Source organism: Anomaloglossus baeobatrachus, chromosome 5 (assembly GCF_048569485.1).
Source record: "Anomaloglossus baeobatrachus isolate aAnoBae1 chromosome 5, aAnoBae1.hap1, whole genome shotgun sequence".
NCBI lineage: Eukaryota > Metazoa > Chordata > Amphibia > Anura > Aromobatidae > Anomaloglossus > Anomaloglossus baeobatrachus.
In genome coordinates, this window is record NC_134357.1 from 560,546,534 (window position 1) to 560,564,005 (window position 17,472).

At 44.9% G+C, this 17,472-nt stretch overlaps 1 protein-coding gene across 1 annotated transcript in view; it reads right to left on the reverse strand.

The window, feature by feature from the left end:
- Positions 1-438: 438 nt before the first annotated feature.
- The window catches only part of LOC142313010 (uncharacterized), a 33,990-nt gene continuing 16,956 nt past the window's right edge, over positions 439-17,472 (reverse strand). The window contains exon 6 of the mRNA XM_075351997.1: positions 439-2,817. Coding sequence (XP_075208112.1) covers positions 2,009-2,817 — 809 coding nt within the window. The 3' untranslated portion in view covers positions 439-2,008. The remainder of the gene's footprint in view (positions 2,818-17,472) is intronic.

Here is a 17,472-nt window from a genome sequence, read left to right on the forward strand (position 1 = left end):
AGGTCAGAACGGTGAAAACAGACTTTCTGGTGAAGGAACATGCTGAAGATCAGAACAGACTTGTCTCTGAGGCTTTTGCTCTATCTTCAAAAGTCAGCAACTTGTGCGTCATAAGGTGACTTTTAATTGCACATAAACTGTGCAGAAAACTTTCTAAATATCACTAGAGTAACAGAGAGGAGGTATAATAAAAGAAAAGATCATTCCAAGAACAATCAGGTGAAGCACTATACAACAAGCAGCGTTCCCATGGACAGAGACAAGGTGACGTCATCAGAATTGAAGCATGAGCTGGGCACCCGACTCACAAAGATGCCACTTGTGCCTGCCTTAAAAGACGAAAGAAGAAAAATCCAGACGTTTTTAAGGACAAAGCAACAATTTATGGAATTTTATTTTCATTTATGAACATACAGATTAAAAACAACATTAACCTGTGACTATCATGGACTAAGCATTAGATTTATTGCAGCCTAAAAAATAAGTATCAAGCGACAATGAAAATATAAATGTAAGTATATATAGTGCTTGTCATACCCTCCCTTCTCTTTTTAACCTCTTTACTGGTACGTCTTTGGTCGCTTCCTCCCGGTTACAGCTGGCTCTGGCAGCGAGTCCCTGGTAATTCCAGCCCATCTCTGCTGATCTGATCAGCAGACGTGTATAGCTAACAGACGCAGGTGGATCGCCTGTTAGCTATACATATCTGCTGATCAGATCAGAAAATACTGACAGCGCAATTTAAATGGTAGCTGATGACCAATGATGCTGCCATGACTCACTTCCTGTGAGAGCCGACAGAGCGCTGCCACTCACAGGAACACTGCATTTCTGCTGATCAGAGCGATGCTGCTCTGATCAGCAAAAATGAATAAGCGATCGCAGTGTGCAGTGATAAATTCCCCTAGGTGGGACTAGTAGAATAGATAAAAAATGTTAAAACGTTTTTAAAAATATGAAAAAAATTAAAAAAACAAAAAACCTAAAAGTTCAAATTACCCCCATTCACCCATTGAAAATAAAAGTTAAAAAAACTGAAAAAATATACACATATTTAGTATCGCCACGTTCAGAAATGCTCTATCAAAATATAAAATCAATTCATCTGATCATTACACGGTGTGGCAAGAAAAAGTTCCAAATGCCAAAATTACATTGTTTAGTTGCCGCAAAATTGTTTAAAAATGCAATAAGTGATGAAAACAGTGCATCTATACAAAAATGGTAAATTTAAAAATGTCAGCACAAGACGCAAAAAAATAAGTCATCGAAGACCCCAGATCCCGAAAATTGAGAGCGCTATGGGTCTCAGAAAATGGTGCCAAAAGCACTATTTTTTTGGAAAAGCTTCTGAATTTTTGTTAGCCCCTTAGATAAAAGTAAAAGTGTACTGTACATGTTTGGTATCTAAGAATTCATGAAAATATGAGGCATCATATGGACACATCAGTTTTACCATATAGTGAACACTGAATAAAAGAACCCAAAACCAATTGTGTAATTACATTTTTTTTGCAATTTCACCGCACTTGGAATTTTTCCCCATTTTCCAGTACACTATATAGTAACATTAATGATTTAATTCAAAAGCTAAAAATCCCTCATATGGCAAAATTGACAAGAAAATAAAAAAGTTAGGGCCCTCAGAAGGAAGGGAGGAAAAAACGAAAATGAAGAACAGAAAATCACCCCGGGGGTGAAGGGGTTGAAGCCTTTTCGCCTACATGAGCTCTTTAATGTTTAACACAAGTTGTTTTGAAAGAAAAGAATTTCTCACATTTTCAACATAGATGTGACTTCTTTCCTATGTGACTTTTTTGATGTTTAACCAAATATAATGTACACACAAAACTTTTCCCACATTTTGAACATGAAAATGATTCTCCCCTTTGTGAGTTCTCTGATGTTTAACAAAATTTGATATGTTGTTATTAAAGTATTTTCCACACCAAAGGTTGAGCTAGATGAACCTAGCACTTTTTCAACCTATGTAACTAACTATGTAACATTAATATGGCTTCTTGTCTGTGTGAATTCTCTGATGGAAATGAAGACTTGATTTCCGAGTAAAATTTTTCCCACATTCTGAACATGAAAATGGCTTCTCCCCTGTGTGAATTCTCTGATGTGTAAAAAGAGTTGATTTATTTGCAAAACATTTCCCACAGTCTGAACATGAATATGGCTTCATGTCTGTGTGAGTTCTATGATGGAAACGAAGACTTGATATCTGAGTAAAATCTTTTCCACACTCTGAACATGAATATGGCTTCTCCCCTGTGTGAGTTCTCTGATGTGTAACAAGAGTTGATTTATTTGCAAAACATTTCCCACATTCTGAACATGAAAATGGCTTCTCCCCTGTGTGAATTCTCTGATGTATAACAACAGTTGATTGATCTGTAAAACATTTCCCACATTCTAAACATGAAAATGGCTTCTCCCCGGTATGAGTTCTCTGATGTCTAACAAGTTTTGATTGTTTTGGAAAACATTTCCCACAATCTGAACATGGATATGGCTTCTCCCCTGTATGAATTATTTTCTTTACAACAAGGTTTGATTGATAATTAAAACACTCTCCATACTCTGAACATGAAAGTATATTATTTCCTTTGATATTGCTGTTATCCCATCTGTGACATTTATTTTCCTGACTAGTCTGTGATGAATCAGGAGAAAAGACCTGTTTAATAGGATCAGTTGATAGATGTTTGCTGTGAAGCATCAAGGATACAGGTGAGATAATGCAATGTTCTTCATATGACTGAAAGTCTGAAGATGTCAGAAATCCCTCTGATCTCCTAATACAGTCACCTGCCAAGAAAAACACATATTACTTTTTCAATAATATAACCTTAGAAATAGTTTTTTTTTTACCATATCAAATGTCCATTAAAATTGCAACTCATGTTGCAAAATTTGCTATCCACGAAGGTATTAGTGACAAAACAATTCACATTCTAATCGAAGACCACAGAGCAAGGACCACTAGATAATGATATCAGGCCACCAGGATAGGCTCTAGCAGTTTCTCATTTCAGTGCAGAATTCAGCATCTTCCTAGGTTTATGTCTCAGAGTGTCGGTCACCACTATTTTGTAGTAAGACACTCAGTGGAGAATCATAAATGAGCCTGTCAGTCAGTACTATTAGGCCCTGTGCCCACGCTGCGTACTTTGAAGCAGATTTTGACGCAGATTTTCAGAAATCTGCAGCATAATCTGCATGTCCTTTGTGAAGCCAGCAAAGTCTATGAGAATTCAGAAGTGCTTGGCCCACGTTGAGTATTTTTCCCTTGCGTATTTGGTGCAGATTTCTTTTTTTCTGCACCAAATCTGCACCAAATACACAAGGGAAAAATAAGCAACTTGGGCACAGCGCTTCTGAATTCTCATAGAATTTGCTGGCTTCACAATGGACATGCAGATTTTGCTGCTGATTTTGGAATATACTACACAGCGTGGGCACTGGGCCTTAGGGGGGTCTGTCAGGCACAATCCCTCACAGCCACATGTATTTTACTGCAGAATGGAGGAGCAGTGCAATTATATATGAAGAAGCTCTGACTTTGTAGAACGTATAAAACTTGGATTGCAAATTAATATGTAAAGTGGTTTTCTCATTGTAACATCTGCCTGGAACCACATTCTCAGGATGGCTGTCACGGACAGACTTGAGGCTAGCCGCCCAATATGCAGGACCCAAGAACCCCAAAACACTTTAAACCCTATACAGGGATTTGGAATTACTACAGGGCCCCGGAGATCACTAACTGTGGAAGTCTGCAATCCCAAGAAGAGTAGCCGTCAGGCAGGGTCAAACCAAGAGATACAGAAAACAGGCAAAATCAGCAGACAAGAGCGTAGTCAGGAAATCAGGCTAAGGTCAAAACCGGAGATGGCAGGAAGGTACAAGGTACAAAAATAGAAGGCAGGCGAGCAGTCAGAGAGCAGGCAGGGGTAAAAACACAGGGATCAATATACAGAGCAGGGCGGGAACCACAGACAAGCAGTACTACAAGACTATATCTGGTGTCGACCAGCAGACAGGAGGGGGAATAACAAGGGTGTGGTGCCTTCCCATTGGCTGTAGCTGAAAAGGTGGTAATTTCAGTTGGAAGACGCCACCACAGTCAGCCACTGGTACTGCAGGTCCCAAGGAAACCTAGCTTAGTGGATGGGAGGAGCCTGTGCCCACCAAACCTCCTTTTGTAAAAAAGTGAGAAGTAAATCCACTAAGTGCATCCATAATTAAGTTCTGGTAACTGAGTGTTGAAAAAAGGTAAAAAAATGGGTGACATACCGGCCTCCAGATCAATGCTGAGGGACGTAATGTAGTGGGAACAATTGTGTTATTTAGGCATTTCCTAAATGTATTTGCAAATTGTCTTTTTCCAATAAATTTTATAGAACCTTCCCTTGGAGCAGATTTGCTGTGGACCTCTGGCAGTGGAAGACCATCATGATATCCAGAGTGACAAATCACACTGCAGTAATCAATGTGAAAAATGTGCCGGCAAGTTGCACATTTCACTCTTTGAGGCCCTGTGCACACACTGTGTTTTTTGCTACAGATTTGCCGCAGTTTTTGCTGCAGAATTGGTGCGTTTTTTGTTCATAAGCTTCAGGCAGTCCTTTCTCAGCAAAGTCTATGAGAAATCCAAAATCCTGTGCGCACACTGCTTTTTTTTTCCTTACAGGTTTTGCTGCAGAATGTATGCAGCAAAAAGAAGTAGCATGTCACTCCTTTTCTGCGTTTTTTTCTCTTAAAAACTGCAGGGACAATACCGCAGGCAAAAACGCAGTTTTTCTGCAGGTAGGTGCGTTTTTTCCGCAGGTAGGTGCGTTTTTCACTGGAGAAACAATTCTGCAGTGTGCGCACAGTGAGACTCACACCTATACCAACAGAATAAAATCACATACTGGGTGTAAAACCGGCGCTACTATCCCTGCACAGTCCAGCTTCCTCCACCAGAGACGGTGGCACAGTTACCATCCGGGCTGCCCTGTGGTGTCTCACGTTCTTGTCGCCGCTTCCTGTTACAAGGGCCTGCACACGCCACAAAGATCTCCTATGAGCGCACTCTCTCCCCTCTTCTTTTTTTCATATCAAATAGTCTTTTTATTAACATTTTAGTTTAAAAAAAGAAGAAGAACGCATACATGAAAGTATGCAGACCCATCCTCCTCCCCAAGCAAAATCGCTTATTTGACTCAGTAAACAATATATTCTTCTGTACATTTACATTCATAATCACATTTAGGCATAGATCAGCGACCAAACTACCACTCATAAGGCCCCATTACACGGGACGATACATCTAACGATATGTCGGCGGGTTCACGGAGTTTGTGACGCACATCCGGCATCATTAGAGATATCATAGCGTGTGACACCACCGAGCAACTGTGAACGAGCAAAAATACTCACCTTATTGTTGCTCGTTGATACGTTGTTCATTTTCATAATATCGTCCCTCCTTCTGTGCGCTGGTTGTTCATCGTTCCCGGGGCAGCACACATCACTATGTGTGACACCCCGGGAACGACGAACATCTCCTTACCTACATGCCTTAGGCAAAGCGGAAGGGAGGAGGTAGGCGGGATGTTATGTCCCACTCATCTCCGCCCCTCCACTTCTATTGGCCGGCCGCTGTGTGACGTCGCTGTGACGCCGAACATCCCTCCCCCATCAGGAAGAGGATGTTGGCCGCTCACAGCGACGTCGTCTGGGAGGTAAGTACGTGTGACAGGTGTTACCGACTTTGTGCGCCACGGGCAACTAATTGCCCGTGACGCACAAACGACGGGGGTGGGTGCGATCGCACGATATATCGTCCCGTGTAACGGGACCTATAGAGAAACTGACTAAAACACCTGCAATCCGACCTGACACTTTGGCCCATTCCCAAGTAGCTAAGCTAAAACAAGTTCGCCATCAGAGCTCTAGCCCAGGTCTATGTCACCAGAGCGAAATTTGGAGTATGAAGCCACAGGGTCTACAGATCCTCACATTTTTTGTATGCTCTTCTCTTCTGGTAGCCATACTTCTCCAGCCGGAGGGTATAATTTACCTTGTCAACTAACTAATTAATATCGGGGACCTTTCTATTTTTCCAGTATACTCCTATGACCTTCCGTGCCTGATATACTATACACGTGATCGCAATCTTACAGCTCTCCGGAATAGGTAGTTCCGCCGTGTATCCAAGAATATATGTCAAAGGTCCACGGTCAATACGACAATCATACACAGAATCAATCAGGTCAAGCACTACCGTCCAGTATCTTCTCAAACGTGGATAGTTCCACAAAAGATGAATCAGATCAGCGTCTGGAACGCCACATTTCCAGCAACACGAGTCAGGGCTAGCGCCTATTTTTAATAAGGATGCTGGCGTACTGTATAACCTATGTACTACAAATATGTGTGACAGCACTCTGCGACTCGCTTACAGACAATAGCGGAATATTTTGCAGTAACTCTTCCCACAGCTCCCCAGAAATATTTCCTAGGTCTCTCTGCCACCTATCTCGCAGACCGCAGGTCACCACCCTGAGTTTGGCATCTTGGAAGTACATGTAGTACCAGGAAATCACACCCTTAGTGTCACCAGCCGCCACCAAAATATCCAATAACGGCGTCCGGTTCACCGGTGACAAACTCACAGATACCGACTGTACCTCACAAGCATGTCGAACTTGAAGGTATTGAAAGAACCTGTTATTCGGGATATTAAATTCCCTCCTGAGCACTACAAACGTCTAATCTGCCCCTCTTCAAACAGTTACTGCACCTTCTTGAACCCCTTCCGCTGCATTAGCTCGAATCCACAGTTTATCAAGTTCAGGGAGATTCGAGTTTCCCCAAAAAAGTGAGTATTTGGTGACTACTCCCACCTTCAAAACATCTTACTTTTTCCCAAGTCTTCCCTATCTCCCTTAAGGTATGACACTCTGAGGTATTTTCAGAAAGCCTCCTGAATCTAACTCCGCAGGCAAATCCCTCCTCCCCCAGAGCATGACACAGCATTGCCACTATTGACAGTGAAGATCCCGCACACTCCTCCCCCCAATTCTTAAAGTGCTGCAGTTGCGCTGCCATATAATAGAGAAACGGGTCCGGAACCGCCAACTCCCCCTTCATCTTAGGCTTTTGCAGTGCTTGCAATTTTATCGGCGCAATTCACCTTTTCCAGATTAACTCCTTGAAAATGCTATTAATTTTTTGAAAGATATGTTGGGGTAGCCAGACTGGTGCATTATGTAATAGGTATCGTGCCTGCAGCATCAAAATCATTTTTGCTAAATTAGTCCTGCCAGTTACCGATAGAGTAAGTTTACACCAGGCCTTGGTTTTCTGCTGAAATCTACTCAAAAGAGGAATAATATTCAGTTTCTCAAAGTCTGTCACCTTCTCACTAATCCAAACGCCCAAGTATTTAAAGAAGGGAACAAGCTTCAGCTGCCCTACTAGACTCTCAGGAGTAGGAGGGACAGGCCCTAATGTCAACAAATATGATTTATTCCAATTAATTGTTAAGCACGACAGTGTGCTAAATCGATCAATAACACCTATGGCTTCCTTTAGGGAGTTCGGGCAACCATTTAGGAATAAGACCATGTTGTCTGCATAAGAGCAACTTTCTCTGTTAAATTACCGTGACGGAAGCCTTTCACACTGTCATGATGTATATAGTTTTCTCCATCCCATATTTCTGTATAAGATGCCATGTGATGTATTTTACCTTCTCACTGTATTTGCTGTAATACTATGTCAGGATGTGATGTAACTTTCCTTTGGTTGTACTTACTGAACACTTTGAAATGTCTTGGGATGTAAGTGACCATACCTTCCCCCCAGCCTGTATCATATTGCAATCAGGCTTCAGCAGTAGCTATTGTCATTGATTTGGTGGGGGTTGCATATATATATTGTTCTTCTCAGCATGGGACTTCTCCAATCTACAACTTGGTAAACAGAACAGAGCCAGCAGTCTAAAGTCCATTCATGCATCAAATGGCCAGGGGGAGGTGTGCCCACCTAAGGGGCTGATCCCAGGAGAGAAGAACATGTTAGTTCAGTTAGTTGGATCTCGGCTGGAGACGTACTAGGATCTATAGCTGAGGCTGGATCCTGGGGTCTGTGTGTGTGGACTGTTACAGACTGGAGATCCGCGGCCACGTGGGATTGTGTTTTGTTGGTTGGACTCAAGGAACTCATATAAGGACCATTGCCCTAATTTCCCTAGCATCGGAATACCAGGCGGTGCCCCTGGATCTTTTGTTTTTTGTTGTGGACTCCTTGCAGATTTGAAGGATTTATATTTATGTTTGCTGCTTTATCTTTGTGGTTCCAATAAAGCCCTTTGGATTGTTCCTTGGCCTGGCGTCCCTCACTGCTCTGTTACATACCCCGTCACACACACCACTTGATACTCTCAGGGCCACAGCGCCAATGGCAAACAGCAATGGGGATAGTGGGCATCCCTGCCTAGTCCCCCTGGCCAATGAAAACCCCTCTGATAACAGCCCATTACCTTTACCTAGGCGCTGGGAACTGCATATAGCAGTTTTACCCAGGAGATTAATTTTTCAACAAAACCCATATGAGTCAATTCCATCCATAAAAAGTTCCATTCGACACTATCAAATGCTTTAGCGGCATCTAAGGAGACCACCACTTTAAACTGATCCCCTTCCACGGGTAATTGCAGATTCAGATAGAGCCGTCAGATGTTAATGGCCGTAGATTTAGTTGGCATAAAACCTGTTTGGTCGGAGTATAAACAGTAAGGGCAGTTATTACCAGTGCTAGTGGTTGGCCAAGAGCTTTGCCAGAATTTTAACATCCACAGGAAGGAGGGATATGGGGCGATAGGATTCCGGCAGGCCGGGGTCTTTATCCTGGTTGGGAATTACCACAATGATGGCTTCATTCATGGAAGGTGGCAGCCTCCTATTCTCCAGTGCCTCATTAAATACTTCCAGCAACTGGGGCAATAGTACAGAACTGTGGGACTTAAAAACCTCAGCCGGCAAGTCATCCGTGCCCGGGGACTTGTTAGACATTGATGACTATTCTGTCTCTTCCTGGTAGCAATGAATCCAACCGCTCTAATTATCAGTCCCTTAGATAACTGTATGATTTTACTCACTCTACTGGCTTCCACAGATAGTGTTAACTCAGCCCAAACGATGACTTGTAGGAAGACAAGGAGAAACGCTGTAGTTTTCTTCTAGAATCTTGTATTAAGTACAAAGTAAAGGCAGGTGAAAAGGAATAATCTGTACAGGGTTGCAGACATGTCTCTTCAGCAATGGCGCCTCTAGACTAAACTGAAGGAGAAGGGAGGAGCTTTCTATACAGAAGCCAACTAAGGGAGGAACATAGGGACAAACTTCATACAGTCTAATCTACCTAGTAACAATAAGGAATTTCCTGATAGGAGGAAAAATATGCAATGCAAGAATTATATACATCAGGTTGTTCCCATTCATGGGACACAACAATGACAGAGCATGCTCCAATTCCTCTAGACTAAACAGGGCGTCTAATGCCCTTGCATAGTCATGCGAGAGGGCCGGTATGTTTCCCTGCAGCAGAAAAGCCTTTATGTCTTCCACCACAGGGGACACTTTAGAACTATAGAATTACCCAAAGAATTCCCGAAACACTATCAGTACCTCCCTATCAGACTGCTTCAGCGAGCCCTCTTCTTCATTTCCTCAACGAAGGATGCTCCCTGCTGGGCCCGCGACACCACTGCCAACAAATGACCTGCTTTTTCCCTTCTTCAAAGTAGTTTTGCCTTTTAAAGAATAACTTATCCCCTGCTGTTATCAACATGTGCTGGACTAGCTGTTTCTGTGCGTGTTCCAACGATGCCCTATTACCGTCTGATGGGTGATCAACATAAGATGATTCTGCCTTGTGGGCCTCCCTCCTCAGTGTGTCCCCAAATACTCTAGAAGCATTTTTAATCCCATTTACCTCTTTAATAAGGATTACTCTGAGAAACGCCTTCATTGTGTCTCATACCATAGCCCTCGAGGATGACCCCTTGTTGTTCCTGTCATCTGTCGCTTCACCCAGCGCTCCAGGCAGGTACACCACACCACCGGCCACTCCATCGTCCGTGCACCTCACCAGGGGCCCTTAGGGGGTCAGTTGTTGTCTCCCCCGCTGGGGTATTTAGAGGATTTCTGATAAGGATAAGTGGAGCTCGCCAGAAACACGTCCTCCAAGCGCCAGACTATAGCCACGCCCCCTCATCTCCCCTCTCCTTAAAAGGGACAGTATATTTAATCTGGAAATGCACCTCAGGCTATGGCTGTGAGCTACTTGGTACTTAAGGCATTTTACCCTTTAGGGATGTGCCTGACCAACATTTCTTGTCAGTTTGTCTTTACGTTAACTAGTTGTCAGGTCCTTTGTATTTGTTCCAGTCCTGTTTCTGTACTCGTGTTCTAGAATCTGTTCTAGCCCTGTGTTCCTGCACACATATTCCAGTCCTGCATACCCGTACTCGTGTTTCAGCTATCTTGCCAGTACAAGCCTGCCAGTATGTACCAGCCATCTGGGGTCAACTGCCGCAAAATAGGGGGAAGGCCTTGAGTGGTACCTTGCGGCTACCTTCCAGCACAAGCCTAATTTCCCAATCAGAGGCTCTAGTGAAGACTAAGTAGTTGCTTAGTATCGCTCCTCCAAGGTAAGCCCATATCAGTGGTGCAGTGGGTCCATACCCTACTGCGTGACAATTTTGTCAGGCCATGGATCCCACTGACCCAAGCTCCACTACGCCTGCGGTGATGTATCAAGAGATGATCCACCAGTGGGAACAGCAGGATCACACCTATCTGTGGTCTGTGAACACCTGCTTGAATGCTCTTTCGCCGGCAACCTCATCTGCACCAGTCCAGCTTGCGGTTTCAGTACAGCCACTTATTCCTGTTCCGAGGTCTGGACCTCATTTGTTTGCTCCTCCATGGTCCTCAGACTCGGCCAAGGTGGCATTCACAATGTCCCACCTGGAAGGAGAGGCCCTTGTGTGGCTCATCCCCTTATGGGAATGAGGGGATCTTGCAATCGTGAACCTGTAGATTTTTCTGGAGGGGTACCACAAAAGGTTTTCGATGAGCTGGGCTGTCAACTCAGCAACGCCATCTCTTCTCAGACTGTGCAAGGGACGTCTTTCAGTAGGTCAGTATGCCGTTTGTTTCTGCACCAAACCAGCAATAATGAGGCACAGATGGCAACCTTCTGAAAGGGCCTGACCAGAAGAACTAAAGATGAGTTTTGATTGTTGTGATGGCTTCCTTAGACAACCCGGTTTCCTGGCTTTCCGGAATGACCTCAGGTTTTTAGGTACGCTCTACAGAGGTGAACCAAGATAGGAGGTCGATGCATCTGTCTTTGTCATTCCAAAGGGTAATCATCTTCAGTCTTCATCTACTATTAAATCTATGCAAGTAGACGAAGGGAAGTTGGCTAAACATTGCCAGCCAGGAGGTCCATAGCACCAAAGGAAAGTGTTTTAAGTCTGGCAGTCCAGAACATCTAATCCGCTACTGTCCCAAGAAGTCTTTAATCTCCCATGATTTGGGTCTGTTAGAGAGGCTACCCTGGGCAAGAGCAACTCCTCTCCGGCTGTAACTTTGTTGGTGACCATTTCTGTGGTAACACCCGGTTAAGCAAGTCGGCTGATCTGGATTCTGGATCCACAGGATATTTCATGCAACAGGCATTGGGGGACAGGTATCAGATTCTCGTTCAATATCTCCAAAGTTCCTTGGTGATTTTGTCCGTTGACGGGAGAGCTCTGTCCGAAACCGCTTAATTTGTTACTGAACCAGTGGAACTTCGGGTTGCTTTCAGAAAAGATCACCTTCTATTTGCTACCAGGCCTATCACATTCTTTGCTTCTGGGTCTGCCGGGCATGGGCCAGTCTTGGATTGAAGGTCCAAAGAAGTGCTTTGTTGGGATCAGTCTTGTCATGAGAAATGTCTTGTCCCCATTTGTTTTGCTTGACCTACGGCAACTCCGTCCAACCAACTGGGCTTAACACCTGCTTATTGGTCTTATGCAAACGTCTTCGATAAGATGGAAGCATAGACTCTACCTACTCACAGGCCGTATGATTGTGCTATAGATCTACTTCCCAGTTTCACTCCTCCTTGAGGTTGTATTTAACCTCTGTCCCAGGCGGAGACCCAAGCCATGTCCGAATACATCAAAGGGCTAGAGGATTTATCCAGAAATCTTCATCCCCGGCTGGAGCTGGATTCTTCTTTGTAAGGAAAAAAGGATGGTGTGGAGACACGGGGGTCAGTGGGTGCTCTCGTCCGCTGGCTCGGCCGCCTTTAGAAAGACAGCATGGCCCAGGGCTCATCCCAACTGAACGCTCGACCTCCTTAACCGTGGACGGAACACTACTTAGACAACACAGGGTGAGGGAATCACAATATTAAGACTTTATTGGATCCCCAAACAATTAACGGCACATAGCACATAACCAGCAAAACCACAAAATGTAATCGCCAACAGTTTCTCACCCTTCCACTGGCTCACCAGGGATTAGAATGTCCATGCCTCAGAGCTTCCAGGGCTACTTACTCCAATCCAGCAGCACCCCGCTTTCGGCGGGCACCCACCGAGAAAGGAATAATGCCAGATTTAGGAAGCTGACCGAGTACCGCAAAGTCTGTAGTCAGATGACTGGATTGTCCCAAGCTGGATTCCTTCCTTAGGCTATGTGCGCAGTTACCGAATTTTGCCGCGGATTTTCCGCGGATTTGCTGCATGTTTCGCTGCAGAAAATGTTCATAACATCTCTGCAGTGAATCACCAGCAAATCCTATGGAGAAAAAAAATCCTGTGCGCACTGGGCGGAATTTGACAGCTGCATGTTTTGCTGCGGGAATCCCGCAGCAAAAACAAGTGCATGTCACTTCTTTTCCGCACATCGCTGCGGGATTTCACTCCATTGACTCCAATGTTAATCATGAAATCCCGCAGGGAATAATGCAGGAAGCAAATTCTGTGCGGTTCACTGCGTTTTCCTGCGTTATTCCCTGCGGTATTTCGCGGTTTACCTCTGGTAATGTACATCGCTTGCTTGCGGTTTTGCAGGGAAGTGATGTCATTACAGGAAGAGGAAGCCGTGCAGAGAGTAAACACACACAGATCACAGACACACAGACATAGAACACAGACACAGACACATAGAACACACATAGAAAGAAAACGGAAATATAGAAAAAAAGAACGTGGGCTCCGCTGCATATTTACCTTCCAGCCGAGGTAAGCACACAGCGGCGGCCCGGTATTCTCAGGCTGGGGAGGGAGAGGGGCAGGGTTAATGTCCCCCGCCTCACTCCCCCTCCGGCAGCCGAGAATACCAGCCGCAGCTGCCCCGGCACTGTCACATGCATTATGCGGCACTACCGGAGTGTCCCCGGCTCTTCTTGCCACCGTGTAGCAGTGGCAGCAAGGTAATACAAGGGGTTAATGGTGGTGGGGGACCACCGCCATTAACTCCAGGCTTGATCATGGCAGCGTCTATGTGACAGCTGACATGATCAACCCGTAAGTAAAGTGAAAAAAACACAGACACCGAAAAATCTTTTATTTTAAATAAAACAAACAAGCCTCATTCACCATTTTATTAACCCCTCCCGCACCAAAGCTCCGGCGTAATCCACCGCTCCGGCGTAATCCACAGGTCCTGCGCTGCTTCCATCCAGCCGCGACTGTCACAGACACAGCGCTGAATGAAAGCAGCAGACAGCCGAGGTAATTACCGGTCATTTCCCACGGCCGGTAATGTGAACTCACCGTGGGAAATGCAGCGATCTGTCCTCTATCTATCTATCTATCTATCCCTCTGTCTGTCTATCTATCCCTCTATCTATTCTTCTGTCTATCTACTATCTCAGAATTAAATGACTTTTTTTTTTTTTTTTTCAATGTGCTTTATTGCATTGAATGCAATAAAGCACATCCCAACCCGCACGCGGCAAAACCGCGGCAATACCGCGAATAATACCGCGGTAAAACCGCAGCAAACCGCGGCAAACAGCATGCGGTTTTCGGGTGCGGTTTCCCGCGGTTTTTTACCGCAGGTGCGGTAATCTTTGAGAGCATGCGGAATTTTCTCCTGAAAATTCCATTTCCCAGTGCGCACAAGGCCTTAGGTAGTCTTTGATATCACAGCCGAATCCTTGCATTCGATGCTGAAGTCCATGTAGTGTTATAATCCAGGTTCAGCTATGGCTTGCCAATCGGATCCGCAGATCCTAGATTGGTAGCATGTAGCAAGAGTCTCCCCGGGCAATGGACAGTCCTCCTTCTTATACCCCTGAGCTCTCCTTTCAGACCATTGGGGTCTTCACGATTGGTGGATAAGACTGGGCTCTTATTGGCTAGATTTCAAGCCACATATAAAATATCCCTATTAGTAATGGTCTCTGACAGTCACAAGGGAGAGACAGCCCATGTCTGGCTGAATTTTAAGAACTTAAACCTATGCTAGGCACTGACAAAGTCCATGTTGTCACAGATGGCTCTCTCCAGCCCTGTATTAACAGGGGTTTCAATCAAATCACAGCAAGAATAAGTATGCGATGCCCCTCATTCTAGAATTGTTTCATCATCTCCGAGGCTCCAGAATCTTCACTAAATTCGATCTTTGAAATGCATATAACTTGATCCGCATACACCAGGAGAACGAATGAAGACTGCGTTTAACACCAGGGACAGTCATTATGAGCATTGAGTAATGCTGTTTGAGATCAGCAATGCCACTGCAGTCTTCCAAGAATTCGTAAATGCCATTTTCCGTCCTCTCTCCTCCTGTACCAGTCTGTTTTTGTATAGTTCATGATTGTTGTACTTGTTTTTTAGGTATACCTTTTTCACTTGTAAAGCGCCATGGAATAAATGGCGCTATAATGATAAATAAGAACAACAATAATAATAATGATGATGAGTATTCTATACTCTTGAATGGTTTTATACCTTAACGACATTCTGGTGTTCTCCTCTAATCCGCCCCACTCACAGGAGGAATGTCCAACAGATCCTCCAGAGGCTTAAAGAGAACCATGTGTACGGCATGTTTGAGAAGTGTGTGTTCGAGCAGACGTCTCTTCCCTTCATGGGTTACATAATCTCTGTGTGACAGCTGTCCAGGGCCACAGGCATAGAATGGTTATCACAAACAGACTAGGCCGAAGCCACCCACTAACCAGAATCCCAAGAAACCCTGAAACCCTATAACTCCTATACAGGGATCTGGATTTACTACAGGGTCTGCAAGATTGCTGCCTATGGAAAGGCTGAAGTCCAGAGAGGAATAGTCCCTAGGCAGGGTTAAAACCAGGAAGCACAAAAAGGGCAAAAACAGCAGGAAGAGAATTGTCAGTAAATCAGGCCGAGGTCAAAACGGAGAACAATGCTACAAGAGCAGCAAAGAGTCTGAACCAGAAAAGCAGCAGTATAAGGCTACGTGCGCACCCTGCATCTTCATGGTGACCACAAAGATGCACGTTTTTGGTCCCAAAAAAACACTTCCATGGCATGCATTTTTTTCCACGGTTTACTGCGTTTTTCACCGCATTCTTGCCCAGTGCGTTTTAAAAATCAAATCTATTGACAGGAAGGACTCAAAAACACTGGCAAAAGCGCAGACAGAATTGTTGACATGCTGCATCTTTCTGGTCACTACAAAGATGCACCAAATAAAAAGCTGCAACGTGCAGACAGAAAGACTGAAATCTCATAGATTTTGCTGGGGAAGGAAATGCATGCAAAAACGCGGCAAATAACGCACCGTGCGCACAAAGCCTAAAGGGTACTTTACACGCTGCGATCTTGCTAGCGAGTGTACCCGCCCCTGTCGGTTGTGCGTCACGGGCACATCGCTGCCCGTGGTGCACAACATCGCTAGGAACAGTCACACATACTTATCTGCCTAGCGACGTTGCTGTGACCGGCGAACCGCCTCCTTTCAAAGGCGGCGGTTCGTTCGGCGTCATAGCGATGTCACTAAGCGGCTGCTGAGCGGACCGAACATCCCGCCCACCTCCTTCCTTCCTCATTGTCGGTGGACGCAGGTAAGGAGATGTTCCTCGTTCCTGCGGTGTCACACATAGCGATGTGTGCTGCCGCAGGAACGACGAACAACCTTGCTTCTGACCAGACAACGATTACTGTTAAGTGAACGACGTCTCACAGACCAACGATTTTTACCTCTATTGCGATCGTTTAAGGTTGCATATAGGTGTCACACGCTGCGATGTCGCTAACGATGCCGGATGTGAATCACAAACACCGTGACCCCGACGATATAGTGTTAGCGATGTTGCAGCGTGTAAATGGCCCTTTAGACTAACATAAGGCTGGGAACAGCAAAAGGCTGAAGGCTAAAAAAATGGTGTGCTGCTCTATAGTAGGCTGAGGCAGGGGCTGATGACTTCAGCTGGAAAGCACACACAACCAGCATTCGTTGCGAGTGGAAAAAAAAGGCGATTCCGGCTGCTAAGGCCAGTTTCACACATCCAGTATTTCGCCAGATTCGTCACACTCCAGTACAGTGCAATACAGTACAATGGCATCGCGGCAAGCTCTGGTCACATGACAGCAGGTGACCGGAGCTTGCCACGATGCCATTGTAATATATTGCACTGTAGTGGAGTGTGACGGATCCAGCAAAGGGGCGAAATGCCAGATGTGTAAAACCGGCTTAAGTAGGAAAGGGTTCTTTACAGTTAGAGCAATCTGATTGTAGAATTTCTCTACTACAAGAGGTAGTAATGGCAGATACTATAACAGCTTTTAAAAAAAGGGCTAGATAATTTCCTCAGTACACACAACATTGTGGGTTATAAATGACAATGACAAAATATATAGTTAGGGCAGGAAGGTTCATCTAGATCAGTCGTTCCCAAACTCCAGTCCTCACGACCCCCAACAGGTCATGTTTTCAGGATTTCCTTACTATAGCACAGGTGATGCCTTGATAATGATTCCATCACCTGTTCAATAGTAAGGAAATCCTGAAAACATGACTTGTTGGGGGCCATGAGGACTGAAGTTTGGGAAACACTGATCTAGATGCACTTAGTTACATAGGTTGAAAAAAGACCTATGTAATCAAGTCAGACAGAAGCACCACAGGTCCCAGCCACACCAACCCTAGTAGGTGGGCAGCGTCTGTGCACTCCAAAGGCACTGGCACTGATGACTTCTCTATCACCAGCACCGCCTGCAGAATGAATATGGCGGTTTCTGGTGACAGAAACCGAAGTCGCAAAAGCAAGCTCTGGTAAAGACATGACACTCTTATTCTGGGCAGACGATGGATCCTGAGAAGGTGTCTGCGATTCTGAAGTGGCCCTTTCCTGATGGTGTGAAGGCTAGGCAATGGTTTCTGAGTTTCGCTAATTTCTATCAGGGAACATTTATCA